Raw genomic sequence first — 27,862 nt, 5'->3', positions numbered from 1 at the left:
CCACTCTTCTTTTTGATTTAATCCGTGATAAACTGAAATATGCATGCAGAGAAGACAACTAAACCTCTTCAAAACAACTGAAAATGAAAGGGATTAATACAAGTAGGCCAGGACAGTGCAGATAGAGGGAGAAAGAGGATGTTTGTGGTTTGTCATGCTCGTCCCGCTGCAGTGCAATCTAATAACAGATGCAACAACATGGCACTGCTTTCCTGGCGATATAGAGGCTCTTACTGCACATCGTCTGTTTGTTTGTGATGTCTCTGTTTATATGTTGTTACCTTTATTGTGATGTTGTTTGTTGCAGCAATTCTCTTCATCCAAGACGAATTTCTCCTGAGGAAGACAATAAAAGTGACCTTGACCTTAATCTGTAATCAGACTACAATAAATGCTTGAGTTTATATTATGTTCATATGTGTATTTAGAGCAGTCTGCATGTGATCACCCGTGCCAGGTTTTTAATGCCAGGTATGAACTGGACCTTTCTTAAACTTTTACTCATTATGAAACATGTTAATCTACATAGTAACATACATAGTACCTACATGTACTATGGTAGTGAAAAATTAAGCTCTAATTCAGCCACTGTCTTCTGTGGAACTATAGTTTCAGTCTAGTAAAAGTTACACAATATTATATTCTATTCAAGAATAACACATAAGATCCAAGTTGATCTTCAAGTTCAAGGTATATTATTTTCAAGTCGCACCACTGTCTGAATGAAAACGGGCACCATGGTAGAAGACCGAGGAAGACCCAACTTCTAAGAGGGAGGCACAAATAAGCCAGACTGGACTTTGCCAAAATGCATGTTGATAAGCCACTGTCCTTCTGGGAGAATGTGCTTTGGTCAGATGAAACAAAATTAGAGCTTTTTGGTAAATCACATCAACCCTATGTTAACACAAAAATGAAGCCTTCAAAGAAAAGAACACCATGCCTACTGTGAAACACGGAGGAGACTCAGTGATGTTTTGGGGCTTTGCTGCCTCAGGCACTGGGTGCCTTATATCTGTGCAGGGCACAATGAAATCAGAAGACTATCAAGGCGTTTCGGAGCAGAACATGCAGCCCAGTGTCAGAAAGTTGTGTCTTAGTCACAGGTCATGGGTTTAGCAGGATAATGACCCAAAACATACATCAAAAAGCACCCAAGAGTGGATGAGAAGATAACGCTGGACCATTCTGAAATGGCCTGCTATGAGTCCTGATCTGAATCCAACTGAACATCTGTGGAAAGAGCTGAAACTTGCTGTTGGGAGACGGCACCTATCAAATTCGAGAGAAGTGAGCACTTTGCTCAAGAAGAGTTGGCCGAACTTCCAGTGGAGAAGTGTAGAAACCTTATTCAGAGTTACAGAAAGCACTTGACTGCAGTTATTGCCTCCAAAGGCTGTGCTACAAATTTTTAAGTTAAAAGTACCAATATTTTTGGCCATGCCATTTGTTTTACTGTATTAAATAATATGTTAAGTTGTAAATCAAAAGCAAAGTTTCAGTTATATTCAATGTGAAATAAAGAATAGTGGATACCATACACTTCTGTTGGTTTCAACTAAATACAGAGAAAATGTAACTTTTTTTAAAAAAGGTGGAAGGGTACCAATATTTTCAGCCACGTCTGTATTTGTTAAACTACATCTGCCTGAGTGTTCACATTTCTTCCACCAGATGGAGGTCGTGTGATATAGTTTGTTGATAGGGAACATCATAACTGCGATTCATTTCCTGGTTTGGGCAGTCTGCTTAAAGACAGCGCTCATAAAACAACTTTACTGCTGCGTTGTTGCTCGTTTTGACAACAATGACCCACCCAACAGATGATATTATCAATCCTAAGCCAGAGAGTAAGTTTGTTTACTTAAATTTCTGTCATTTGATAGCCTTTTGGCAAGTAGAGGGATATTTACTGTGGTCATCTGCAGTGTTTCACGTCATTCATTCGAGGCTTGCAAACCAGCTCTAACAGGATTTCGGTTTGTACATTTGAGGACTTTCCGGAGTTTTTTTAACTTCAATGACAAAATAATTATTTTCTTCGCTGAAATCATCAGCAACAATCAATTTTATCAGCTGATGAAATTATTTAAAGAAGTTTAAATAACGTGTCTGACTAGTATGTTTTCTGGTTTTGTTAATAGTTTTACTGTATTGTTTTACACTTGAAGGTGGCCGTGCCCTACACACTCAGGAGAGTGGGTATGTTTCCGTTTCTTTTCTCTTTTATTCTAAATGTTATGTAATTCAGTGCTCAAGCAGTGATAGCTGGAGTCTTAGCTGCATGTTTGTACCTGTTTCGATAAATGTGGCTGAAATATCGTAATTTGTTTAAATCTATTTCACATTAGTTTTCATTGAAAAGTTTATTCTCGAAATGAAATATGCCTTTTTTCATCGAACAGTGATGCTGGCCTCTCCTCCAACATGAGGCACAAGTTCAGTGATAAAAGTGCTTTGCCCATAGAGATTAAAGGCAGCTCTGTGATACCGATTCCGACAAGCGAACTACGGGAAATCTTTGAGAGCCCTGAGATGGTTGGAAAGATTAGGCAACACCCATCAGTGTTTGGGCCTGTAGGTGTCCTGTCCATGATGTGCCACACAGAGCCTGAGGCATACCCTGCAGCTGCTGAAGAGGACTTCTTAAAACTGTCCACTCTGGTTCAAAAAAGCAACTTTCCACCACAAGCCACACCCCAAGCCCTGACTGTCAGCACTTTACCCGGAACAACAGCCATTACAGATGCTGAGGAGGTGGTGGGAGGAGAGCAGAGCTGCACCAGCAAGATGGACACCGAGGGAAACCAAGCAAAACCAAAAGGCCCACCATTGGTTCCTGGAGAAGGGAGAAATAGGAACCGTCGCAGAAAAAGAGCAGCCACGAAGAAATGGAAATGTAATTAAATTTCATTTTAATTTTAAAATGTGCATTTATTTAAAATGTTTACTAATTTTGTGCAATATTATTTAATTAATGTATGATTCTCATGTTATTCCCAAATCTATGTACATGCAATAATTAATATAATCTTGGAGTTAAATCCAAATGTTTCTATTTTTTCTTTTATGTTTTCAGGGTGCCTTCTAGGTTGGATGACATTCATAAATATTCGTGCCTGTGGGGGCAATGCTGGTATGTGGTGTGACACACAAATATACTGCATTGCATCTTTGCACTGCATTTTATTCATTTATTTAGATTTTACTGTCTTGAATGGGAGCTTCGATTACTTCTCATAGTGTACTGTGAACACTGTTTTGACCCACAAAGCGCAGTATATTTTTTAAACTAATTGATATTTTCCTTACATTATCTGCCATAGGTGCTCAACCTGCAGCAGACCAGAAGTGTAAGATAAGACTGATTTTGTTATTTCAAATAATATTGTAGCAAGAGTTCTTTAAACATCCTTTCTGTAAAATTTAAATGTACACACACTTACGCCTGGGAGCTACTCGCCTGTTTATATCTCTAACTCATCAATACTTTTATTCTCTGTTTTGACAGCAGTCAAGTGTTTTTCCTGCATGGACAAGGATACATGTCCAAAGTTGGTGAACATATATGAAACTGCTGACACTCATCTGTACCAAAGACGCCTAAACCAGCCATTTCCAGGATGCTCTGGAATCCCTGCACCTTCTTCTAAGAGTTGTGCTGTGTGCTATGTGGAATCCAGCATCGCCATCATCTGCTCAGGGGATGTTGGAAGACTGGAGGTGGAAGATAGTGATGGAGGGCATATCGTAAACACCCATGCAGTCTGTATGTATTACATAAATATACATACATCTTCTCACAAAATATATCTCTTCCTTTTTTTCCAGATATTGAGTTATTAAAATGACGTTAAGCTAGCAGTTATCAGGGTTTTCTCTAGGAAACCGTTAAGCTGAGATGGAAAGGCACTCAAATCTTTGGTCGCATCTTGTGTCATGATCAGTTTAATTTGAAGATGATGGCCTAAAAAGATCACAGTCATAGATATATGCCATTTTTTCAGTGAAATAGTACCTCTGTTCTTTTCCTGTATGTTTTATTTTCATTTTTTTGACATTAACCGATAACTAACCGCTTAAGTTTAAGAAAAGTTGTGATGTAGCTTTCATTTGTGAGAGCTGTCCAGTAGTCAGAGCTAACGTTAGCTTGATTCATCCTTCTCCTCAAGTGTTTTTCAATGCATTTAGTTACAGTAGCTCTTGATGGCATAACATACTTGGGCTGAAGGTACGAATATAAATAATACTAAGAATATATGGCGACCCTGATTATAAGACGCCCCCTCACCCCCTTTTCCAACAGCTTTTTTTTGGAAAAATAACGTTACTTTTTGAATGTAACTTACATCATACTATAGTTACATACTCACACACTCTCCTGCCAGTCTCTTGGAAGCAGTAAAAATTATTTTCTCCAGCAGTTAGCATATATAAAACTGCCTGTTTGTCTTTCTGAGCTTCTTATCATCTGTGACAGTTGTATTTGGCAGCTTGACATATTCGGTTTCTGCAGTAGAGACGTCAGAGGACGCTTTGGACTCGTTTTCACTAGTTATGAATTTATTTCCTCCGTGGCAGGGGAACATATTACATGAGCCTTCAGAAACTCCTGCAGGTTAAACTGGACTAATGAAACACTTTAAGGGTGGATTGACTCTAACACACTGACTATAAACACAGACTTTAAGACATTTGCTTGCCCAGCAACATTAATGCTATAAACAACCCATCATGCAACACTTGTCAAGCTTGTCTAATGCAACTGTCTAGCCATTAACGGAGTGTGTATGCAAATTAACCTATACACTGACATGCATAACTAGTCAAAAATATTCTCGACGGTTAACCGATTAACGGTTAACTGTTGACTAATCCTCATATTAGTATCTATATCTAAAAAAATCAGTGAGCTGTCAATCAAAATCAGTGCATCTTGTGTCCACCCTGTGCTGTAACGTTTGCTGTTAATTTCCTGTACATGTACAACAGGCTACTACTGTTTATATAACTGCAACCTTTTTTTGTCTCCCTTAAACAGCTTGTTCCATCATGGAAAACAGCCCCATTGAAAGCAGTGAGTGTCAAGACTATGCCGTCTTACAATACGAATTCAATTTTCAAAGTGTTATTATAAATAAAAAAAATTAAAAAGTGCATTAAAAATGAAAAGTTTGGTGTAAATTCTGATACTCTGTTAAATTCTTGCTTCGTTTGTAGAGCAGAAGCAGCAAACCTCGAACCTCGGTTTACTTACTGTATTGATTGGTGGCTGCAGTATGTAATTGACACAAACATGACACAATTTGATACTGACACTGATGGACTACATGACTTAAAATGTGGTTAAACTAACCACAGTTATTTTTTGATGTGTTTTCATTTTGCAGTTCTGTTTGTACAATGGTGGCCACGCTGACCTACAGTGTAAGTGTGACTCAGTATGATCACAATAAAGATTATATTTTAGACCCTACATATTTATTTTTAGTTTAGTTTTGAATTTATACTATATGTTTTGGATATTGTTAGTCATATTTCTCAATTTGTCGTTTTTCTTTCTCTTTGATGCTGCTATAGAAACAGGTAGGTTCAGTCTGTTTTGATTATTCAGTTTCACAATGAGCATGTGTCATTATAATTTCTGTTCCCATAGTTAAATAAAGAATTTAAGTACAAAATCATTCAGACTTACAGTATAATTATATATAATTCTCCCTTGAACATAAGTAGTTATGAAATATTAGTTTCAAACAATTATATTAAACCCAGAAATACATCAGGCACTCTACTGGGACTGTGAATGTTTTTAACTAAATGAACTCACTTGAAACTCAAATCAAGTTTTTTCATTGTCTTTTTTGAAACAGGACTGAAACTGCTCAACAGTGACGAACACTGCATGATCAAGAAGAGGACAGCACTCTACTGATGTATTCAGTCATAGTCTTTTGTATTTTAATATCCATATTTTAATTCATACTATCTTTGAATACTTTTATCACACTCTGTAACTTCATTTCTTCTTTCCTCATATTTCTTTTTTTTACTTTACAATTTGTGTCTGAAAATAGCATTAGATGTCATACATAAAATAGCTGTAGAGGGTATTTTTTACTCTTCTTGATTAATCATCTAAAATGTCAGGAAAATTGCTTGTTTTATCTATATGTCCAATCAATTAATGCCTTGCTTGACTAATTGACTTTTAGTTCTGACATTTGGAATTAGCAAGCTTTCTGTAAACATGGATATGTCTACCTATTGTCCTGAATAAAAAACTTTTATACAGCATCATAGTTCTGTCGTTATTCACAGTGCAGACATTGTGCAGGCCATAATGTTTGAAGTAAAGTAAAGTAGATGTGAAGTAAAGTGAAGGAAGTAAAAGTAGCATGGTGTAGAAATACTCTATGACAAGTTAGCAAGTCCTGCATTCAATTTTTTTCAAGTATGCACAGAAGTATTAGCAACAAAATATACTTAAAGTACCAAAATAAAAGCACTCAGTACACAGAATGGCCCATTTCAGAATAACTAGTGCGGTGCTGGTTCAAAACGTGCCTGTTCAGAAGTGGCCAATTTCTCAATACCAAGAGAGAACAGTGCTGAATATTTGGAAACTACAATTTTTAGTTGAGCTGAAGTTGATTGGATTAACTGTAGTGCCTGTACAAAACGTGGCTGACACATCCTGCACTATGTCTATATACAAAGTTCCAGGAACGGGACTAGAACTTTACTCTCTAAACCTTTCATTCTCTATGGTAGTTCTTATCACCAATGGTGGAGGAAGTACTCAAACACTTTACTTAAAGCTTCTGGAAATGAGGCTTGAAATAGTAAAAATGCATATATGATATCAAAGTTGAGTGTCTCATTAAACATCCACAAAAATCTGAATGAAAATAAACATTCATAACTATTAGGAAACCTAGCTCAAAAACTGAGCTGATTTGACTGCCCAAACCATTTCTCAGGACTGTGTGGGCGTATTGAGATCACATTTGATTGACAGCTCACTTTCAGCTCAAGTATCATTATACTTTCCATTCAATCACTAAAACGTTTTGCTGACATGGAATAAATGACCAAATCTATCAATTGGACCCTACTTGGCTAGAAAGCTTGAATAATCGACTAACTAGCAAAATAGGTTAGACCACCTAAATCTGTGTTTTTATTTAACTATACCCCCTGGAGCATTGAGCTAATAGTATAAGCATTCTCCATTGACATACATGAAACAGCATAGCTTAAACATTTTGCTATTAACTGCCAAATCTATCAAATGGACCCTACTTGGTTAGAAAGCTTGAATAATCCACTAACTAACAAACAAGGTTACACCACCTGAATCTGTGTTTTTATTTAACTATAAGCCCCGGAGTATGGTGCTAATCATTTTAGCATCTTCCATTCACTTACATGAAACGGTTAGCATTAGCTTTTCTATACAAAACTTTTGAGATTATTATCAACTACCCCAGTAGTCTGCTAGTTATCTTGACTAATTGGCTTACTAGCAGACTAAGGTAGATCACACATATCTGTGTTTTTATTGAACTATACAGCCAAGACTAAGAAGCTAAGTGTTTTAGCATCTTTCATTCACTCATATGACACGGTTAGCATTAGCTTTGCCATGCTACACTTTTGACTTTTAGTGATATAAATTGACAAACATCATATGTGAAAATCATGTCACAATTCAAACAGGATAAAAAAACTGGCTGACATAACAGACCTAAGTTTGGGGAAACAGATAGGATAACAACAACAGGATGTTTGTTGCTCCTGGCAAGGGTTTCAAAGTCTGGGGAGATGGTAGACAAAGCAATTCTAAGGTTGTGCTCAATGTCCAATCTGTTCCTCTGCAGACCCTGACTACATACAGATTTAAAATAGCAAGCTCCATCTTGGCCTCTCACAAACCTGAAGTTTGCAGGTGTGTTTAGCGTTAAGTGTATAATTTGCATTCTCAACTCTGGTTGGACATTTAAGGCACCAGTATACGTCATCAGAAGGACTTCTTTAACAGCTTGAGAAACCCCTACCCCAACAACTTTCCAATGTCAGAACTGGGACATGGTCATTTTTAAAACTGAATGCAACATTATGAAACCTGATTAGAGACATTGTGTAAGTTTGCACCATCATACCCATATTTAAAAACTAGTCTCTCTCTTCTCAATGATGGCCAAGTTTTCACCCTGTCTACAAGTGTGGTTGTTCAGAAAAGCAAATACTTTTGCCTTCCAATATGGACCACACAAAGTATCTGACTACATGATTACGGGCAGAGCCATACATAGAACAAAACATCTGCCCAATGTGAAGCTCAAACTCACAACCTTCAGATTATGAGACTAACACATTGCCTACTGCGCCAAAAAGGCCACTACCACGCTCTTTTCCAAATGGGTGATTACTCATGCACAAATGCTTCATCTGCTCGGTTGTTCCACCATTTCGCTGTTTCCTTTACAATTGCTTCATCTACACCGTGCCCTTAGCTTCAAACCCAAACATCTTCTGACATGTCTCTCATGGTAGTTACTGCTGGTCGACCTTGACAACATTGAACCGTTTTGTATTTTTCCCCCCAGATTGAATGAAATACACTTGTAACGCCAGCATTGAGATAAACTTGTTGCTCTATCCTTCACTATTTCCTCTCCTTATCAGTGAAATATGACATACTGCAGTTGCAGCTTTGTGTTAACGTGAAGCTTTGATGGTTAGCTTAGCGTGCCTATAAGCCGTAGCGGGTGCTAGCAGCTAAAGCTACCTGTACGTAAACCACATGCAGCTGCAGCTGGGCTCCAGTGTTGGCAGCTGATTGAAAACACATCATATCATTCACATCATTTCACATTAACAACTCACCTTCAGACAAACCTGACAACAAAATTCCTAGCACCACAAGCGTCAACATCGCTGAAGCAACGGCATAAAACACAACATTAAAGATCTATTCTGTTATTGTGAGTAGTGTAAAAATATTTTCAGTTCATTATGAAACGGTGGCTGGACAAATTAGACTATGGCGGGCTCTAGGTAATTAATGGGAAACACTGGAGTGTATTTAGCAACACACGCAAACCTGTACATGTAACAAAACTCCACGCACACATCTACGACCCAATCAAAACAGCCACCAATTGACAACCACTGATCAAAGGTGAATAGGTTCTTGGTGGTACTTACGTTATTTGGTCTGTACCCTTAAAAGGACCGAGTTCGGTACCCAACCCTAGCAGTAAACCAAATTTGCTGGGTTTTCAAGCTCATACAATTGGGATTGACTCTTATATTCCACCGTCTTCTGAAGTCTCTCCTGGAAGTTATGATACCAAGGCCTTGAATACATCAAGTCTGAAAACAGGTCACAAGCCTGAGGTTTGCGGGTGCGTTTAGCATATCATTTACATACTCGGCCCTGGTTGGTCCTTTACGATACCAGCATGTGTCAGGAGAAGGACTTTTCTAGCAGCTTCAGAAACCCCCTTAAACCCCTTGTCGACCAACAAGGCCCACAGGGTCCACAACACACCATAACTGCCAATTCATGCTTTCCGCCTCGTTGTGGCAGCGAGGATCCACATGGGTCTGACTGATGTGAATTTCATCATTCACCCACATCTGCAAGGTCCACACAAAGTCCTCTGTGGACGTCCACATGCCGCTCAAAATTTGTGAACATGCGGACTGAACACATAGCAAACGTGCCAACTGCAAGAAAAGCAAACGGCTGCCTGTCTCATCTACTGTATGTATGTGTTTTATCCCTTTTCTCAGTAAGATGTCACTTTTCTTTATTAGTGTGCACATGTGGAATATGTCTGTGTCCATGGACCTTCGAAAAAGTATATATAGAACTGTGTGTGCATCCACGATCCACATGCAAGTCCGCAGGTGTTGAACATGGAAAGCATGATTTAGCCACAAATGGGTGGTTACTCACTAGAAACTGCTGGTTGACTTTGTGGTGAGATTGTTTTGCCAATCACGTTGTTTCCAGCATTAAGAATGGACTTTCCATTCAACTCAACATAATTCAATTTAACTTTGAAGTGCTCTGAAAAATGGAAAACTGAGCATCTAAAATTCCATGAAAACTTCACAAGTTCACTGTGAACTCCTTTTTTGAGTATACTGAATGAAAAGTTAAAAGCTTGTTGCAGTCCTGAAGTTGCATTGACCAAGAATCAAACCCAGGCCTCCCACGCGTGCCCCGAGAGTTTAGCTAAACTGCCCTAAACTGTTTCCCAGTCATTCTCTATGGTAATGCTAAACCACTACCGAGGTAGTGCGCCTTCCGGCCACTGATGCTTTTTGGCGCTGTAACCGCTTCAACTCAGTCTCTCTTCCTCAAATCTTCACTCAGTGTCAGTGACCGGAGAAGAACAGAGGCGAAATTGAGCCTATCAGCTACTTTGTATATTGCATTTGTCTTGTCCAACAAAAGTAAGCGACTTTTTGACGAAAGACTAGATAAATAGTGGGCAGATATGTACATTTCCTCTGGGAAAGTCAGAGCTGTGTTTACGGAATGACATCGATCTTTGTAGGGCTGTAGTCTGCTGGTCGACTGGTCTTTTAGCTGGTCGATATGCTCTCGTCCGACTAAATTCTCATTGGTCGAATAATCTGTGTTATTTTCATAAGGAGAAAAGTACTACATCAATAGCTTTCCAGGAGTAATCCATTATTTATCCATTAAATGCGTGGCTGCCATCACAAAACTAGCTGTGATGTCACAAATCCTGCTCATAGGCCTGCCCCTTAAGATCATATTTTCATTGAGCAAGGAGAAACTTTCCACTTTCAGCAGATGATTGACACATTAACACATAAAACGTAAAACACACAGTTTCTCCTGTGCTTAGCCTATTGTATTTGTTAAACTACATCCGCCTGAGTGGAGTGAGCCTCTTGAAGCCTCACGTTTCTTCCACCAGATGGAGGTCTTGTGTTATAGTTTGTTAATGGGAACACCCTAACTGCTATTCATTTCCTGGTTTGGGCAGTCTGCTTAAAGACAGAGATCATACAACACCTTTACTGCTGCGTTGTTGCTCGTTTTGACAACAATGACCCACCCAACAGATGATATTATCAATCCTCAGCCAGAGAGTAAGTTTGTTTACTTCAATTTCTCTCATTTGATAGCCTTAGGCAAGAAGAAGGATATTTCCTGTGTTCATCTGCAGTGCTTCATGTCATTCATTCAAGGCTTGCACTTGAGGACTTTCATCATGTAGCCTTTGAACAAATTCCGAGTTTTATTAACTTCAATGACAAAATAAATTATTTTCTTCATATTTTTGCCGCTGAAATCATGCCAGTAGCAAACTACAATGGCATCTACATCACAAGTAGCCCGTGTTGCTGTATGTTGCATCATAATCACATACAGGAACTTTTAGCATTTCTGTTACGCATCATTATCTGACTACTGTACATATATCTACATTTTTAGGGTCAAAATTAGCGTGTATAATTTTTTTATCAACTGGTGAGATTATTTTAAAGTTTAAATGTGGCTGACTAGTTTTTTCTGGTAATGTAATCTAATCAGTGCTTAAGACTAAAATATATTCATATTTTTTAAATTATAGCTGTTGTTAATAGTTTTACTGTATTGTTTTACACTTGAAGGTGGCCGTGCCCTGCACACTCAGGAGAGTGGGTATGTTTCTGTCTCTTTCTCTTTTATTCTAAATGTCATGTAATTCAGTGCTCAAGCAGTGATGGCTGGAGTCATTTTGATTTTAGCTGCATGTTTGTACCTGTTTCCATGATTCCATCATATTAGTTTTCATTGAAAAGTTTATTCTCGAAATGAAATGTGCCTTTTTTCATCAAACAGTGATGCTGGCCTCTCCTCCAACATGAGGCACAAGTTCAGTGATAAAAGTGCTTTGCCCATAGAGATTAAAGGCAGCTCTGTGATACCGATTCCGACAAGCGAACTACGGGAAATCTTTGAGAGCCCTGAGATGGTTGGAAAGATTAGGCAACACCCATCAGTGTTTGGGCCTGTAGATGTCCTGTCCATGATGCGCCACACAGAGCCTGAGGCATACCCTGCAGCTGCTGAAGGGGACTTCTTAAAACTGTCCACTCTGGTTCAAAAAAGCAACTTTCCACCACAAGCCACACCCCAAGCCCTGACTGTCAGCACTTTACCCGGAACAACAGCCATTACAGATGCTGAGGAGGTGGTGGGAGGAGAGCAGAGCTGCACCAGCAAGATGGACGCCGAGGGAAACCAAGCAAAACCAAAAGGCTCACCATTGGTTCCTAGAGAAGGGAGAAATAGGAACCGTCGCAGAAAAAGAGCAGCCACGAAGAAATGGAAATGTAATTAAACTAATTACTAATTTTGTGCAATATTATTTAATTAATGTATGATTCTCATGTTATTCCCAAATCTATGTACATGCAATAATTAATATAATCTTGGAGTTAAATCCAAAAGTTTCTATTTTTTCTTTTATGTTTTCAGGGTGCCTTCTAGGTTGGATGACATTCATAAATATCCGTGCCTGTGGGGGCAATGCTGGTATGTGGTGTGACACACAAATATTCTGCATTGCATCTTTGCACTGCATTTTATTCATTTATTTAGATTTCACTGTCTTGAATGGGAGCTTCGATTACTTCTCATAGTGTACTGTGAACACTGTTTTGACCCATTTTTTAAACTAATTGATATTTTCCTTATATTATCTGCCATAGATGCTCAACCTGCAGCAGACCAGGAGTGTAAGATAAGACTGATTTTGTTATTTCAAATATTACTATAGCAAGAAAGAAATCCTTTCTGTATAATTTAAATGTACACACATTTACGCCTGGGAGCTACTCACCAATGCTTTTTTTCTCTGTTTTGACAGCAGTCAAGTGTTTTTCCTGCATGGACAAGGATACATGTCCAAAGTTGGTGAACATATATGAAACTGCTGACACTCATCTGTACCACAGACGCCTAAACCAGTCATTTCCAGGATGCTCTGGAATCCCTGCACCTTCTTCTAAGAGTTGTGTGGAATCCAGCATCGCCATCATCTGCTCAGGGGATGTAGGAAGACTGGAGGTGGAAGATAGTGATGGAGAGCATATCGTAAACACCCCTGCAGTCTGTATGTATTACATAAATATATATACATCTTATCACAAAGTATATCTCCGCTCCATTTTTCAATAAGCTCTAAGTGGTGATTTCCTTTTTTCCCCAGACACTGGGTTAATAAAATGATGTTGAACTAGCAGTTATGAGGGTTTTCTCTAGGAAACCGTTAAGCTGAGGTGGAAAGGCACTCAAATCTTTGGTCGCATCTTGTGTCATGATCAGTTTAATTTGAACATGATGACCTAAATATATCACAGTCATAGAATATATGCCATTTTTTCTGTGAAATGGTACCTCTGCTCATTTCCTGTAAAATTGTGTTTTCTCTTAATTTGTATGATGTTAGCAGAGTTTTGGTAGGAGCCCACCTCCTGCCAGAACACTGCTGAAAACCCTGGTTATATCTATAGTCTGGATATCTTAGACCTACAGATGTTTGGTCATCTTTTGACTTGAAACACACCAAATCAATGCTTATTGTGCGCATTCCTCAAACATATTTTAACTATGGTTTGCAGCTTCATCTCTTCATAATATTTATAATCCTCATTAGAGATGTCAGTTTCAGTTAATTTTGAAGTCAACAGACCAGCATCCATTAACCAATAACTAACCGGTTAATTTTTAAGAAAAGTTGAGATGTAGCTTTCATTTGTGAGAGCATTGAGAGCTGTCAAGCAGTTGGTGGTCGGAGCTAATGTTAGCTTGACTTTTAACTCATCCTTCTTCTCCACAAAGGGTTTTTCAATGCTTTTAGTCACAGTAGCTCTTGATGGCATAACGAATATAAATAGTACTAAGAATATACCCCCCGCCCCCACCTACCCCCATTCCAAAAATAACCTTACTTTTTGAATGTCATCACAGTATAGTTACATACTCACACACTGTCCTGCCAGGCTCTTGGAAGCAGTTAGCGTTTATAAGACTGTCTGTGTGTCTTTCTGAGCTTCTTATAATCTGTGACAGTGGTATTTGACAGCTTGACATATTCCGTTTCTGCAGTAGAGACGTCAGAAGACGCTTTGGACTCATTTTCACTTCACACAAGCCTTCAGAAACTCCTGCAGGTTAAACTGGACTAACAAAACATTTTTAGGGATGATTGACTCTAACACACTGACTATAAACACAGACTTTAAGACACTAGTTAGCCCAGCAACATTAATGCTACAAACAACCCATAATGCAACACTTGTCTAGCTTGTCTAACGCAATTGTCTAGCCATTAGCACAGGGTGCAAATTAACCTATAGACCAACATGCGTAACCGGTCAAAAATATTCTTGGCGGTTTACCGATTAGCGGTTACCTGCTGACATCCCTAATCCCCATATTAACATTTATTATCTATATCTAAAAGAATCAGTGCATTGAATTGCATCATCTTTTTGTGTCCACCCTGTGCTTTGACATTTGCTGTTAATTTCCTGTACATATACAACAGGCTACTACTGTTTATATAACCGCAACCTTTTGTCTCCCTGAAACAGCTTGTTCCATCATGGAAAACAGCCCCATTGAAAGCAGTAAGTGTCAAGACTATGCCGTCTTACAATATGAATTCAATTTTCAAAGTGTTATTATGAATAAAAATCTAAAGTTTGGTGGTGCTTCTGATGCTATTTTAAATTCTTGCTTCTTTTGTAGAGCAGAAGCAGCAGACCTCAGACCTCAGTTTACTTACTGTATTGATTGGTGGCTGCGGTATGTAATTGACACAAACATGTCATATTATGATATTGACACTGATGGACTACATGACTTAAAATGTGGTTAAACTTCCTGCAGTTATTTTTTCATGTGTTTTCATTTTGCAGTTCTGTTTGTACAATGATGGCAATGCTGACCTACTCTGTAAGTGTGACTCAGTATGACCACAATAAAGATTATATTTTAGACACTTTATATTTATTTTTAGTTTAGTTTTGAATTTATACTATATGTTTTGGATAATTAGTCACATTTCTCAATTTTTTGTTTTTCTTTCTCTTTAATACTACTGTAGAAACAGGTAGGTTCAGTCTGTTTTGATTATTCAGTTTCACAATGAGCACGTGTCATTATAATTTCTGTTCCCATAGTTAAATAAAGAATTTGAGTACAAAATCATTCAGACTTACAGTATAATTATAAGTAATTCTTCCTCAAACGTGAGTAGCTGTGAAATATTAGTTTAGAAACAATTATATTAAACCCAGAAATACATCAGGCACACTACGGGACTGTGAATATTTTTAACTAAATAAACTCACTTGAAACTCAAATCAAGTTTTTTCCCCTCTTTTTTGAAATAGGACTGAAACTGCTCAACAGTGAAGAACACTGCATGATCAAGAAGAGGACGCACTCTACTGATGTATTCAGTCATAGTCTTTTGCATTTTAATATGCATATTTTAATTCATATTGTGTCTTTGAATTCTTTTATCCTGCTCTGTAACTTAATTTCTTCTTTCCTTTTCTCATAATTCTTCTTTTTACTCTACTTGCTGTCTTTTGGCAGCCAGCTTGTGTCTGAAAATAGTATTAGGTGTCATATATAAAATAGCTATAGAGGGTATTTTTTAATTTTCTTGATTAATCATCTAATCATTTGGTTTACAAAATGTCAGGAAAATTGCTTGTTTTGTCTATATATCCAATCAACTAATGCCTTGCTTGACTAGCTCTGTGGTTTTGGAATTAGCAAGCTTTCTATAGACATGGATATGTCTACCTATTGTCCTGAATAAAAAACTTTTATACAGCATCACGGTTCTGTTGTTATTCACATCTCAGACATTGTGCAGGCCATAATGTTTTCAGTGAAGTGAAGTAGAAGTGAAGTAAAGTGAAGTAAGTAAAAGTAGCAAATACTTATCATTGAATGCACTTAAAGTGCATTCATTTTTTTCTAAGTAAGCACAGAAGTATTAGCAACAAAATATATTTAAAGTACCTAAAGTAAAAGCACTCAGTATGCAGAGTGGCCCATTTCAGAATAAGTAGTGCAGTGCTCGTTCAAAACATGCCTGTTCGGAAGTGGCCAATTTCTCAATACCAAGAGAGAACAGTGTCTGTCCCCTAAACACCACTCATGCAGACTATTCCTGCGTGTGAGGAATGGGAATAGAGCTTAACTCTCTAAACCTTTTCAATTCAGTCTCTTTGGTAGTTCTTATCACCAATGGTGGAGGAAGTACTCAAACGCTTTACTTAAAGCCTCTGACAATGTGGCTTGAAATAGTAAAATGCATATATGATATCATGGTTGAATATCTCATTAAGCATCCACAAAAATCTGAATGAAAATAAACATTCACAACTATTAGAAAACCTAGCTCAAAAACAGCTGATTTGACTGCTCAAACCATTTCTCAGGATTGTGTGGGCATACTGAGATCACGTTTGATTGACAGCTCACTTTCAGCTCAAGTACCATTATACTTTCCATTCACTCACTAAAATGTTTTGCTGATATGGAATAAATGACCAAATCTATCAAATGGACCCTACTTGGCTAGAAAGCTTGACTAATCGTCTAACTAGCAACATAGGTTGGACCACCTAAATCTGTGTTTTTATTTAACTATACCTCCCGGAAAATTGAGCTAATGGTATTAGCATTCTCCATTGACATACATGAAACAGTTAGCATAGCTTAAACGTGTTGCTATTAACTGCCAAATCTATCAAATGGACCCTACTTGGTTAGAAAGCTTGAATAATCCACTAACCAACAAACGAGGTTAGACCACCTGAATCTTTGTTTTTATTTAACTATACCCCCTGGAGTATGGCTCTAATCATTTTAGCATCTTCCATTTACTTACATGAAACGGTAGGCATTAGCTTTTCTATACGAAATTTTTGAGCTTATTATCAACTACCCCAGTAGTCAGCTAGTTATCTTGATTAATCGGCTAATTAGCAGACTAAGGTAGATCACACATATCTGTGTTTTTATTGAACTATATCTCCCAAACTAAGAATCTAGGTATTTTAGCATCTTTCATTCACTTACATGACATGGTTAGCATTAACTTTGCTATGCTACACTTCTGGGCTACTTATCCACTCCATGATTGATACAGATTTGGGTGATGTACCCCAGTGTTCTAGTTAGCTTAACACAGTAGCTTTCAAACCATGTTCGGCTAATTTGAATTCTCAATCTGGCTACAAGCAAAAAAAAAGTGCTCTGCATTTTTTAATCATCAACTCAGTAGGCACTTAACACAAACCATTCAACACCATAACATCCCTGCTATCCCTACTTTTCCTTCTGTTCCTTCTTGCAATAGTTTCCTTCTGGTACGGAATAAGTTGGAAATGTCTCAAAACTCCAGCCTACTCTGATGTTTCTCTCTGGGTACTAACTGCTAGAGTACTTTGGTGTGTGTCTGAGGTAGAAGTTGAGTTTCATGCACTCGTTTTGGTGCTCTCTGTAAAATCTTCTATCTTCTGTCTCTTGCAAGAGAGCTTTACTGGCTGGTGAGTGTCTCGTGTATTTAAGCCTTTACGGATTGTTTTGTCTCATGACAAAAAACCAAAGAGAATTTCCTCAAAACAGAGTCAGCTCGCCTAAACTGACAAATGGATACTGTCAACTTAACAAGGACCTCCAGAGGCCTCGCAGTGAGAGTCTCTCACAAAGGTCAAACTCAGTGAGCACTTACCACAAACCATTCAACACCACAAGATCTCTGCTGGTACACCCTAAACACCTTCATATCCGACTGGACATGATTCCAGGCAAAGCCATAGATAGAACAAAACACTTGCCCCGTGTGAGGCTCGAACTCACGACCTTCAGATTATGAGACTGACGCGCTGCCTACTGCGCCAACGAGGCCCACAGGACACACCACTCCAAATGGGTGGTTACTCGTGCACAAATGCTTCGGCCGCTGGGTTGTTCCACCACTTCCCTTTGTTTGCTTTACAATTGCTTATTCGACATCGTGCCCTTAGCTTCAAACCCAAGCATCTTCTGTCAGCTCTCTCATGGTAGTAACGGCTGGTCGACCTTGCCAATATTGGACTAACCAACGCCAGCAGCAAACCAAAATTTCTGGGCTTTCAAGGTCGTGCAATTGGGATTGTCTCTTATATACCACCGTCTTCTGAAATCTCTCCCGGAAGGTATGATACTAAGGCCCTCAATACATAAAGACCAAAACAAGGCTCCAACTTACCTCTGGCAAGCCTGAAGTTTGCAGGTGCAGTGTAAAGTATATCATTTACATACTCAGCTCTGCTTGGACATTTGGAGTACCAGTATACGTCACGAGAAGGACTTCCCCAACAGCTTTCCAACATCAGAACCGGGGACTTCTCACTCCCGCGACTTTTCTGACACTTTTCATGTTCACAACCGCGTGCAACATTGTGATACCTGACGGGAGACTCAACGACTCTTGTTTGACCATTTCTCCGCCGGTACCTTTCCCACTGCCCTGCCTACAGAGTGCCCCTAGCCTCTAAAACCTCGCTGCATTGGCCGGGAATCGAACCCGGGCCTCCCGCGTGGCAGGCGAGAATTCTACCACTGAACCACCAATGCTCTCGTGCTTTGCTCGCTTTTTCCACTCGGACGTTGGAACACTTTTCCCTCTGTTCCTTCCCGCCACGGTTTCCTTCTAGTGCCGTATGACTTGGAAATGTCTCAAAACTCTGATGTTTCTCTCTGGGTACTAACTGCTAGAGTACTTTGGTGTGTGTCTGAGGTAGAAGTTGAGTTTCATGCACTCGTTTTGGTGCTCTCTGTAAAATCTTCTATCTTCTGTCTCTTGCAAGAGAGCTTTACTGGCTGGTGAGTGTCTCGTGTATTTAAGCCTTTACGGATTGTTTTGTCTCATGACAAAAAACCAAAGAGAATTTCCTCAAAACAGAGTCAGCTCGCCTAAACTGACAAATGGATACTGTCAACTTAACAAGGACCTCCAGAGGCCTCGCAGTGAGAGTCTCTCACAAAGGTCAAACTCAGTGAGCACTTACCACAAACCATTCAACACCACAAGATCTCTGCTGGTACACCCTAAACACCTTCATATCCGACTGGACATGATTCCAGGCAAAGCCATAGATAGAACAAAACACTTGCCCCGTGTGAGGCTCGAACTCACGACCTTCAGATTATGAGACTGACGCGCTGCCTACTGCGCCAACGAGGCCCACAGGACACACCACTCCAAATGGGTGGTTACTCGTGCACAAATGCTTCGGCCGCTGGGTTGTTCCACCACTTCCCTTTGTTTGCTTTACAATTGCTTATTCGACATCGTGCCCTTAGCTTCAAACCCAAGCATCTTCTGTCAGCTCTCTCATGGTAGTAACGGCTGGTCGACCTTGCCAATATTGGACTAACCAACGCCAGCAGCAAACCAAAATTTCTGGGCTTTCAAGGTCATGCAATTGGGATTGTCTCTTATATACCACCGTCTTCTGAAATCTCTCCCGGAAGGTATGATACTAAGGCCCTCAATACATAAAGACCAAAACAAGGCTCCAACTTACCTCTGGCAAGCCTGAAGTTTGCAGGTGCAGTGTAAAGTATATCATTTACATACTCAGCTCTGCTTGGACATTTGGAGTACCAGTATACGTCACGAGAAGGACTTCCCCAACAGCTTTCCAACATCAGAACCGGGGACTTCTCACTCCCGCGACTTTTCTGACACTTTTCATGTTCACAACCGCGTGCAACATTGTGATACCTGACGGGAGACTCAACGACTCTTGTTTGACCATTTCTCCGCCGGTACCTTTCCCACTGCCCTGCCTACAGAGTGCCCCTAGCCTCTAAAACCTCGCTGCATTGGCCGGGAATCGAACCCGGGCCTCCCGCGTGGCAGGCGAGAATTCTACCACTGAATCACCAATGCTCTCGTGCTTTGCTCGCTTTTTCCACTCGGACGTTGGAACACTTTTCCCTCTGTTCCTTCCCGCCACGGTTTCCTTCTAGTGCCGTATGACTTGGAAATGTCTCAAAACTCTGATGTTTCTCTCTGGGTACTAACTGCTAGAGTACTTTGGTGTGTGTCTGAGGTAGAAGTTGAGTTTCATGCACTCGTTTTGGTGCTCTCTGTAAAATCTTCTATCTTCTGTCTCTTGCAAGAGAGCTTTACTGGCTGGTGAGTGTCTCGTGTATTTAAGCCTTTACGGATTGTTTTGTCTCATGACAAAAAACCAAAGAGAATTTCCTCAAAACAGAGTCAGCTCGCCTAAACTGACAAATGGATACTGTCAACTTAACAAGGACCTCCAGAGGCCTCGCAGTGAGAGTCTCTCACAAAGGTCAAACTCAGTGAGCACTTACCACAAACCATTCAACACCACAAGATCTCTGCTGGTACACCCTAAACACCTTCATATCCGACCGGACATGATTCCAGGCAAAGCCATAGATAGAACAAAACACTTGCCCCGTGTGAGGCTCGAACTCACGACCTTCAGATTATGAGACTGACGCGCTGCCTACTGCGCCAACGAGGCCCACAGGACACACCACTCCAAATGGGTGGTTACTCGTGCACAAATGCTTCGGCCGCTGGGTTGTTCCACCACTTCCCTTTGTTTGCTTTACAATTGCTTATTCGACATCGTGCCCTTAGCTTCAAACCCAAGCATCTTCTGTCAGCTCTCTCATGGTAGTAACGGCTGGTCGACCTTGCCAATATTGGACTAACCAACGCCAGCAGCAAACCAAAATTTCTGGGCTTTCAAGGTCATGCAATTGGGATTGTCTCTTATATACCACCGTCTTCTGAAATCTCTCCCGGAAGGTATGATACTAAGGCCCTCAATACATAAAGACCAAAACAAGGCTCCAACTTACCTCTGGCAAGCCTGAAGTTTGCAGGTGCAGTGTAAAGTATATCATTTACATACTCAGCTCTGCTTGGACATTTGGAGTACCAGTATACGTCACGAGAAGGACTTCCCCAACAGCTTTCCAACATCAGAACCGGGGACTTCTCACTCCCGCGACTTTTCTGACACTTTTCATGTTCACAACCGCGTGCAACATTGTGATACCTGACGGGAGACTCAACGACTCTTGTTTGACCATTTCTCCGCCGGTACCTTTCCCACTGCCCTGCCTACAGAGTGCCCCTAGCCTCTAAAACCTCGCTGCATTGGCCGGGAATCGAACCCGGGCCTCCCGCGTGGCAGGCGAGAATTCTACCACTGAACCACCAATGCTCTCGTGCTTTGCTTGCTTTTTCCACTCGGACGTTGGAACACTTTTCCCTCTGTTCCTTCCCGCCACGGTTTCCTTCTAGTGCCGTATGAGTTGGAAATGTCTCAAAACTCTGATGTTTCTCTCTGGGTACTAACTGCTAGAGTACTTTGGTGTGTGTCTGAGGTAGAAGTTGAGTTTCATGCACTCGTTTTGGTGCTCTCTGTAAAATCTTCTATCTTCTGTCTCTTGCAAGAGAGCTTTACTGGCTGGTGAGTGTCTCGTGTATTTAAGCCTTTACGGATTGTTTTGTCTCATGACAAAAAACCAAAGAGAATTTCCTCAAAACAGAGTCAGCTCGCCTAAACTGACAAATGGATACTGTCAACTTAACAAGGACCTCCAGAGGCCTCGCAGTGAGAGTCTCTCACAAAGGTCAAACTCAGTGAGCACTTACCACAAACCATTCAACACCACAAGATCTCTGCTGGTACACCCTAAACACCTTCATATCCGACCGGACATGATTCCAGGCAAAGCCATAGATAGAACAAAACACTTGCCCCGTGTGAGGCTCGAACTCACGACCTTCAGATTATGAGACTGACGCGCTGCCTACTGCGCCAACGAGGCCCACAGGACACACCACTCCAAATGGGTGGTTACTCGTGCACAAATGCTTCGGCCGCTGGGTTGTTCCACCACTTCCCTTTGTTTGCTTTACAATTGCTTATTCGACATCGTGCCCTTAGCTTCAAACCCAAGCATCTTCTGTCAGCTCTCTCATGGTAGTAACGGCTGGTCGACCTTGCCAATATTGGACTAACCAACGCCAGCAGCAAACCAAAATTTCTGGGCTTTCAAGGTCATGCAATTGGGATTGTCTCTTATATACCACCGTCTTCTGAAATCTCTCCCGGAAGGTATGATACTAAGGCCCTCAATACATAAAGACCAAAACAAGGCTCCAACTTACCTCTGGCAAGCCTGAAGTTTGCAGGTGCAGTGTAAAGTATATCATTTACATACTCAGCTCTGCTTGGACATTTGGAGTACCAGTATACGTCACGAGAAGGACTTCCCCAACAGCTTTCCAACATCAGAACCGGGGACTTCTCACTCCCGCGACTTTTCTGACACTTTTCACGTTCACAACCGCGTGCAACATTGTGATACCTGACGGGAGACTCAACGACTCTTGTTTGACCATTTCTCCGCCGGTACCTTTCCCACTGCCCTGCCTACAGAGTGCCCCTAGCCTCTAAAACCTCGCTGCATTGGCCGGGAATCGAACCCGGGCCTCCCGCGTGGCAGGCGAGAATTCTACCACTGAACCACCAATGCTCTCGTGCTTTGCTCGCTTTTTCCACTCGGACGTTGGAACACTTTTCCCTCTGTTCCTTCCCGCCACGGTTTCCTTCTAGTGCCGTATGACTTGGAAATGTCTCAAAACTCTGATGTTTCTCTCTGGGTACTAACTGCTAGAGTACTTTGGTGTGTGTCTGAGGTAGAAGTTGAGTTTCATGCACTCGTTTTGGTGCTCTCTGTAAAATCTTCTATCTTCTGTCTCTTGCAAGAGAGCTTTACTGGCTGGTGAGTGTCTCGTGTATTTAAGCCTTTACGGATTGTTTTGTCTCATGACAAAAAACCAAAGAGAATTTCCTCAAAACAGAGTCAGCTCGCCTAAACTGACAAATGGATACTGTCAACTTAACAAGGACCTCCAGAGGCCTCGCAGTGAGAGTCTCTCACAAAGGTCAAACTCAGTGAGCACTTACCACAAACCATTCAACACCACAAGATCTCTGCTGGTACACCCTAAACACCTTCATATCCGACCGGACATGATTCCAGGCAAAGCCATAGATAGAACAAAACACTTGCCCCGTGTGAGGCTCGAACTCACGACCTTCAGATTATGAGACTGACGCGCTGCCTACTGCGCCAACGAGGCCCACAGGACACACCACTCCAAATGGATGGTTACTCGTGCACAAATGCTTCGGCCGCTGGGTTGTTCCACCACTTCCCTTTGTTTGCTTTACAATTGCTTATTCGACATCGTGCCCTTAGCTTCAAACCCAAGCATCTTCTGTCAGCTCTCTCATGGTAGTAACGGCTGGTCGACCTTGCCAATATTGGACTAACCAACGCCAGCAGCAAACCAAAATTTCTGGGCTTTCAAGGTCATGCAATTGGGATTGTCTCTTATATACCACCGTCTTCTGAAATCTCTCCCGGAAGGTATGATACTAAGGCCCTCAATACATAAAGACCAAAACAAGGCTCCAACTTACCTCTGGCAAGCCTGAAGTTTGCAGGTGCAGTGTAAAGTATATCATTTACATACTCAGCTCTGCTTGGACATTTGGAGTACCAGTATACGTCACGAGAAGGACTTCCCCAACAGCTTTCCAACATCAGAACCGGGGACTTCTCACTCCCGCGACTTTTCTGACACTTTTCATGTTCACAACCGCGTGCAACATTGTGATACCTGACGGGAGACTCAACGACTCTTGTTTGACCATTTCTCCGCCGGTACCTTTCCCACTGCCCTGCCTACAGAGTGCCCCTAGCCTCTAAAACCTCGCTGCATTGGCCGGGAATCGAACCCGGGCCTCCCGCGTGGCAGGCGAGAATTCTACCACTGAACCACCAATGCTCTCGTGCTTTGCTCGCTTTTTCCACTCGGACGTTGGAACACTTTTCCCTCTGTTCCTTCCCGCCACGGTTTCCTTCTAGTGCCGTATGACTTGGAAATGTCTCAAAACTCTGATGTTTCTCTCTGGGTACTAACTGCTAGAGTACTTTGGTGTGTGTCTGAGGTAGAAGTTGAGTTTCATGCACTCGTTTTGGTGCTCTCTGTAAAATCTTCTATCTTCTGTCTCTTGCAAGAGAGCTTTACTGGCTGGTGAGTGTCTCGTGTATTTAAGCCTTTACGGATTGTTTTGTCTCATGACAAAAAACCAAAGAGAATTTCCTCAAAACAGAGTCAGCTCGCCTAAACTGACAAATTGATACTGTCAACTTAACAAGGACCTCCAGAGGCCTCGCAGTGAGAGTCTCTCACAAAGGTCAAACTCAGTGAGCACTTACCACAAACCATTCAACACCACAAGATCTCTGCTGGTACACCCTAAACACCTTCATATCCGACCGGACATGATTCCAGGCAAAGCCATAGATAGAACAAAACACTTGCCCCGTGTGAGGCTCGAACTCACGACCTTCAGATTATGAGACTGACGCGCTGCCTACTGCGCCAACGAGGCCCACAGGACACACCACTCCAAATGGGTGGTTACTCGTGCACAAATGCTTCGGCCGCTGGGTTGTTCCACCACTTCCCTTTGTTTGCTTTACAATTGCTTATTCGACATCGTGCCCTTAGCTTCAAACCCAAGCATCTTCTGTCAGCTCTCTCATGGTAGTAACGGCTGGTCGACCTTGCCAATATTGGACTAACCAACGCCAGCAGCAAACCAAAATTTCTGGGCTTTCAAGGTCATGCAATTGGGATTGTCTCTTATATACCACCGTCTTCTGAAATCTCTCCCGGAAGGTATGATACTAAGGCCCTCAATACATAAAGACCAAAACAAGGCTCCAACTTACCTCTGGCAAGCCTGAAGTTTGCAGGTGCAGTGTAAAGTATATCATTTACATACTCAGCTCTGCTTGGACATTTGGAGTACCAGTATACGTCACGAGAAGGACTTCCCCAACAGCTTTCCAACATCAGAACCGGGGACTTCTCACTCCCGCGACTTTTCTGACACTTTTCATGTTCACAACCGCGTGCAACATTGTGATACCTGACGGGAGACTCAACGACTCTTGTTTGACCATTTCTCCGCCGGTACCTTTCCCACTGCCCTGCCTACAGAGTGCCCCTAGCCTCTAAAACCTCGCTGCATTGGCCGGGAATCGAACCCGGGCCTCCCGCGTGGCAGGCGAGAATTCTACCACTGAACCACCAATGCTCTCGTGCTTTGCTCGCTTTTTCCACTCGGACGTTGGAACACTTTTCCCTCTGTTCCTTCCCGCCACGGTTTCCTTCTAGTGCCGTATGACTTGGAAATGTCTCAAAACTCTGATGTTTCTCTCTGGGTACTAACTGCTAGAGTACTTTGGTGTGTGTCTGAGGTAGAAGTTGAGTTTCATGCACTCGTTTTGGTGCTCTCTGTAAAATCTTCTATCTTCTGTCTCTTGCAAGAGAGCTTTACTGGCTGGTGAGTGTCTCGTGTATTTAAGCCTTTACGGATTGTTTTGTCTCATGACAAAAAACCAAAGAGAATTTCCTCAAAACAGAGTCAGCTCGCCTAAACTGACAAATGGATACTGTCAACTTAACAAGGACCTCCAGAGGCCTCGCAGTGAGAGTCTCTCACAAAGGTCAAACTCAGTGAGCACTTACCACAAACCATTAAACACCACAAGATCTCTGCTGGTACACCCTAAACACCTTCATATCCGACTGGACATGATTCCAGGCAAAGCCATAGATAGAACAAAACACTTGCCCCGTGTGAGGCTCGAACTCACGACCTTCAGATTATGAGACTGACGCGCTGCCTACTGCGCCAACGAGGCCCACAGGACACACCACTCCAAATGGGTGGTTACTCGTGCACAAATGCTTCGGCCGCTGGGTTGTTCCACCACTTCCCTTTGTTTGCTTTACAATTGCTTATTCGACATCGTGCCCTTAGCTTCAAACCCAAGCATCTTCTGTCAGCTCTCTCATGGTAGTAACGGCTGGTCGACCTTGCCAATATTGGACTAACCAACGCCAGCAGCAAACCAAAATTTCTGGGCTTTCAAGGTCATGCAATTGGGATTGTCTCTTATATACCACCGTCTTCTGAAATCTCTCCCGGAAGGTATGATACTAAGGCCCTCAATACATAAAGACCAAAACAAGGCTCCAACTTACCTCTGGCAAGCCTGAAGTTTGCAGGTGCAGTGTAAAGTATATCATTTACATACTCAGCTCTGCTTGGACATTTGGAGTACCAGTATACGTCACGAGAAGGACTTCCCCAACAGCTTTCCAACATCAGAACCGGGGACTTCTCACTCCCGCGACTTTTCTGACACTTTTCATGTTCACAACCGCGTGCAACATTGTGATACCTGACGGGAGACTCAACGACTCTTGTTTGACCATTTCTCCGCCGGTACCTTTCCCACTGCCCTGCCTACAGAGTGCCCCTAGCCTCTAAAACCTCGCTGCATTGGCCGGGAATCGAACCCGGGCCTCCCGCGTGGCAGGCGAGAATTCTACCACTGAACCACCAATGCTCTCGTGCTTTGCTCGCTTTTTCCACTCGGACGTTGGAACACTTTTCCCTCTGTTCCTTCCCGCCACGGTTTCCTTCTAGTGCCGTATGACTTGGAAATGTCTCAAAACTCTGATGTTTCTCTCTGGGTACTAACTGCTAGAGTACTTTGGTGTGTGTCTGAGGTAGAAGTTGAGTTTCATGCACTCGTTTTGGTGCTCTCTGTAAAATCTTCTATCTTCTGTCTCTTGCAAGAGAGCTTTACTGGCTGGTGAGTGTCTCGTGTATTTAAGCCTTTACGGATTGTTTTGTCTCATGACAAAAAACCAAAGAGAATTTCCTCAAAACAGAGTCAGCTCGCCTAAACTGACAAATGGATACTGTCAACTTAACAAGGACCTCCAGAGGCCTCGCAGTGAGAGTCTCTCACAAAGGTCAAACTCAGTGAGCACTTACCACAAACCATTCAACACCACAAGATCTCTGCTGGTACACCCTAAACACCTTCATATCCGACCGGACATGATTCCAGGCAAAGCCATAGATAGAACAAAACACTTGCCCCGTGTGAGGCTCGAACTCACGACCTTCAGATTATGAGACTGACGCGCTGCCTACTGCGCCAACGAGGCCCACAGGACACACCACTCCAAATGGGTGGTTACTCGTGCACAAATGCTTCGGCCGCTGGGTTGTTCCACCACTTCCCTTTGTTTGCTTTACAATTGCTTATTCGACATCGTGCCCTTAGCTTCAAACCCAAGCATCTTCTGTCAGCTCTCTCATGGTAGTAACGGCTGGTCGACCTTGCCAATATTGGACTAACCAACGCCAGCAGCAAACCAAAATTTCTGGGCTTTCAAGGTCATGCAATTGGGATTGTCTCTTATATACCACCGTCTTCTGAAATCTCTCCCGGAAGGTATGATACTAAGGCCCTCAATACATAAAGACCAAAACAAGGCTCCAACTTACCTCTGGCAAGCCTGAAGTTTGCAGGTGCAGTGTAAAGTATATCATTTACATACTCAGCTCTGCTTGGACATTTGGAGTACCAGTATACGTCACGAGAAGGACTTCCCCAACAGCTTTCCAACATCAGAACCGGGGACTTCTCACTCCCGCGACTTTTCTGACACTTTTCATGTTCACAACCGCGTGCAACATTGTGATACCTGACGGGAGACTCAACGACTCTTGTTTGACCATTTCTCCGCCGGTACCTTTCCCACTGCTCTGCCTACAGAGTGCCCCTAGCCTCTAAAACCTC

The 27,862-nt window shown here is 41.7% G+C and overlaps 1 protein-coding gene, 1 long non-coding RNA gene and 14 other non-coding genes across 19 annotated transcripts; 2 read left to right on the top strand and 14 right to left on the bottom strand.

Moving 5' to 3' along the window:
* The first annotated feature begins 1,508 nt into the window (after window positions 1-1,508).
* On the top strand, window positions 1,509-6,294 carry LOC122976207. 4 transcript variants are annotated; one of them, XM_044344540.1, is made up of 10 exons: window positions 1,510-1,850; window positions 2,172-2,202; window positions 2,406-2,899; window positions 3,080-3,136; window positions 3,327-3,353; window positions 3,512-3,769; window positions 5,042-5,077; window positions 5,221-5,277; window positions 5,391-5,427; window positions 5,871-6,294. In XM_044344540.1, the coding sequence occupies exons 1-9, from the start codon at window positions 1,808-1,810 to the stop codon at window positions 5,417-5,419; spliced, it is 1,032 nt and encodes a 343-aa protein (XP_044200475.1). In that variant the 5' UTR covers window positions 1,510-1,807; the 3' UTR covers window positions 5,420-5,427; window positions 5,871-6,294. The 4 variants fall into 4 exon arrangements, with proteins under 4 accessions (XP_044200476.1, XP_044200475.1, XP_044200474.1 ...); XM_044344539.1 differs by having other exon boundaries at window positions 5,865-6,294; XM_044344541.1 differs by having other exon boundaries at window positions 1,509-1,850; window positions 3,515-3,769; window positions 5,391-6,294.
* A 6,766-nt stretch (window positions 6,295-13,060) lies between these two features.
* On the top strand, window positions 13,061-15,952 carry LOC122976211. The gene is made up of 5 exons (XR_006400864.1): window positions 13,061-13,151; window positions 14,635-14,670; window positions 14,792-14,848; window positions 14,962-14,998; window positions 15,439-15,952. It is a non-coding gene; the product is annotated as an uncharacterized LOC122976211 (long non-coding RNA).
* A 1,952-nt stretch (window positions 15,953-17,904) lies between these two features.
* trnam-cau lies at window positions 17,905-17,977 on the bottom strand. The gene has a single exon. It is a non-coding gene; the product is annotated as a tRNA-Met (tRNA).
* A 640-nt stretch (window positions 17,978-18,617) lies between these two features.
* Window positions 18,618-18,688, bottom strand: trnag-gcc. Its single transcript has one exon. It is a non-coding gene; the product is annotated as a tRNA-Gly (tRNA).
* A 537-nt stretch (window positions 18,689-19,225) lies between these two features.
* Window positions 19,226-19,298, bottom strand: trnam-cau. The gene has a single exon. It is a non-coding gene; the product is annotated as a tRNA-Met (tRNA).
* Window positions 19,299-20,546: 1,248 nt separating this feature from the next.
* On the bottom strand, window positions 20,547-20,619 carry trnam-cau. The gene has a single exon. It is a non-coding gene; the product is annotated as a tRNA-Met (tRNA).
* A 640-nt stretch (window positions 20,620-21,259) lies between these two features.
* trnag-gcc lies at window positions 21,260-21,330 on the bottom strand. Its single transcript has one exon. It is a non-coding gene; the product is annotated as a tRNA-Gly (tRNA).
* A 537-nt stretch (window positions 21,331-21,867) lies between these two features.
* On the bottom strand, window positions 21,868-21,940 carry trnam-cau. Its single transcript has one exon. It is a non-coding gene; the product is annotated as a tRNA-Met (tRNA).
* A 640-nt stretch (window positions 21,941-22,580) lies between these two features.
* On the bottom strand, window positions 22,581-22,651 carry trnag-gcc. Its single transcript has one exon. It is a non-coding gene; the product is annotated as a tRNA-Gly (tRNA).
* Window positions 22,652-23,188: 537 nt separating this feature from the next.
* Window positions 23,189-23,261, bottom strand: trnam-cau. The gene has a single exon. It is a non-coding gene; the product is annotated as a tRNA-Met (tRNA).
* A 640-nt stretch (window positions 23,262-23,901) lies between these two features.
* trnag-gcc lies at window positions 23,902-23,972 on the bottom strand. Its single transcript has one exon. It is a non-coding gene; the product is annotated as a tRNA-Gly (tRNA).
* Window positions 23,973-24,509: 537 nt separating this feature from the next.
* trnam-cau lies at window positions 24,510-24,582 on the bottom strand. The gene has a single exon. It is a non-coding gene; the product is annotated as a tRNA-Met (tRNA).
* A 640-nt stretch (window positions 24,583-25,222) lies between these two features.
* On the bottom strand, window positions 25,223-25,293 carry trnag-gcc. Its single transcript has one exon. It is a non-coding gene; the product is annotated as a tRNA-Gly (tRNA).
* Window positions 25,294-25,830: 537 nt separating this feature from the next.
* Window positions 25,831-25,903, bottom strand: trnam-cau. The gene has a single exon. It is a non-coding gene; the product is annotated as a tRNA-Met (tRNA).
* Window positions 25,904-26,543: 640 nt separating this feature from the next.
* trnag-gcc lies at window positions 26,544-26,614 on the bottom strand. The gene has a single exon. It is a non-coding gene; the product is annotated as a tRNA-Gly (tRNA).
* Window positions 26,615-27,151: 537 nt separating this feature from the next.
* trnam-cau lies at window positions 27,152-27,224 on the bottom strand. Its single transcript has one exon. It is a non-coding gene; the product is annotated as a tRNA-Met (tRNA).
* Between the last annotated feature and the right edge of the window lie 638 nt (window positions 27,225-27,862).

The sequence above is a fragment of the Thunnus albacares genome, chromosome 24 (genome assembly GCF_914725855.1).
Source record: "Thunnus albacares chromosome 24, fThuAlb1.1, whole genome shotgun sequence".
In the NCBI taxonomy this organism is placed as follows: Eukaryota; Metazoa; Chordata; class Actinopteri; order Scombriformes; family Scombridae; genus Thunnus; species Thunnus albacares.
This window is presented reverse-complemented; position numbering and strand designations above follow the sequence as displayed.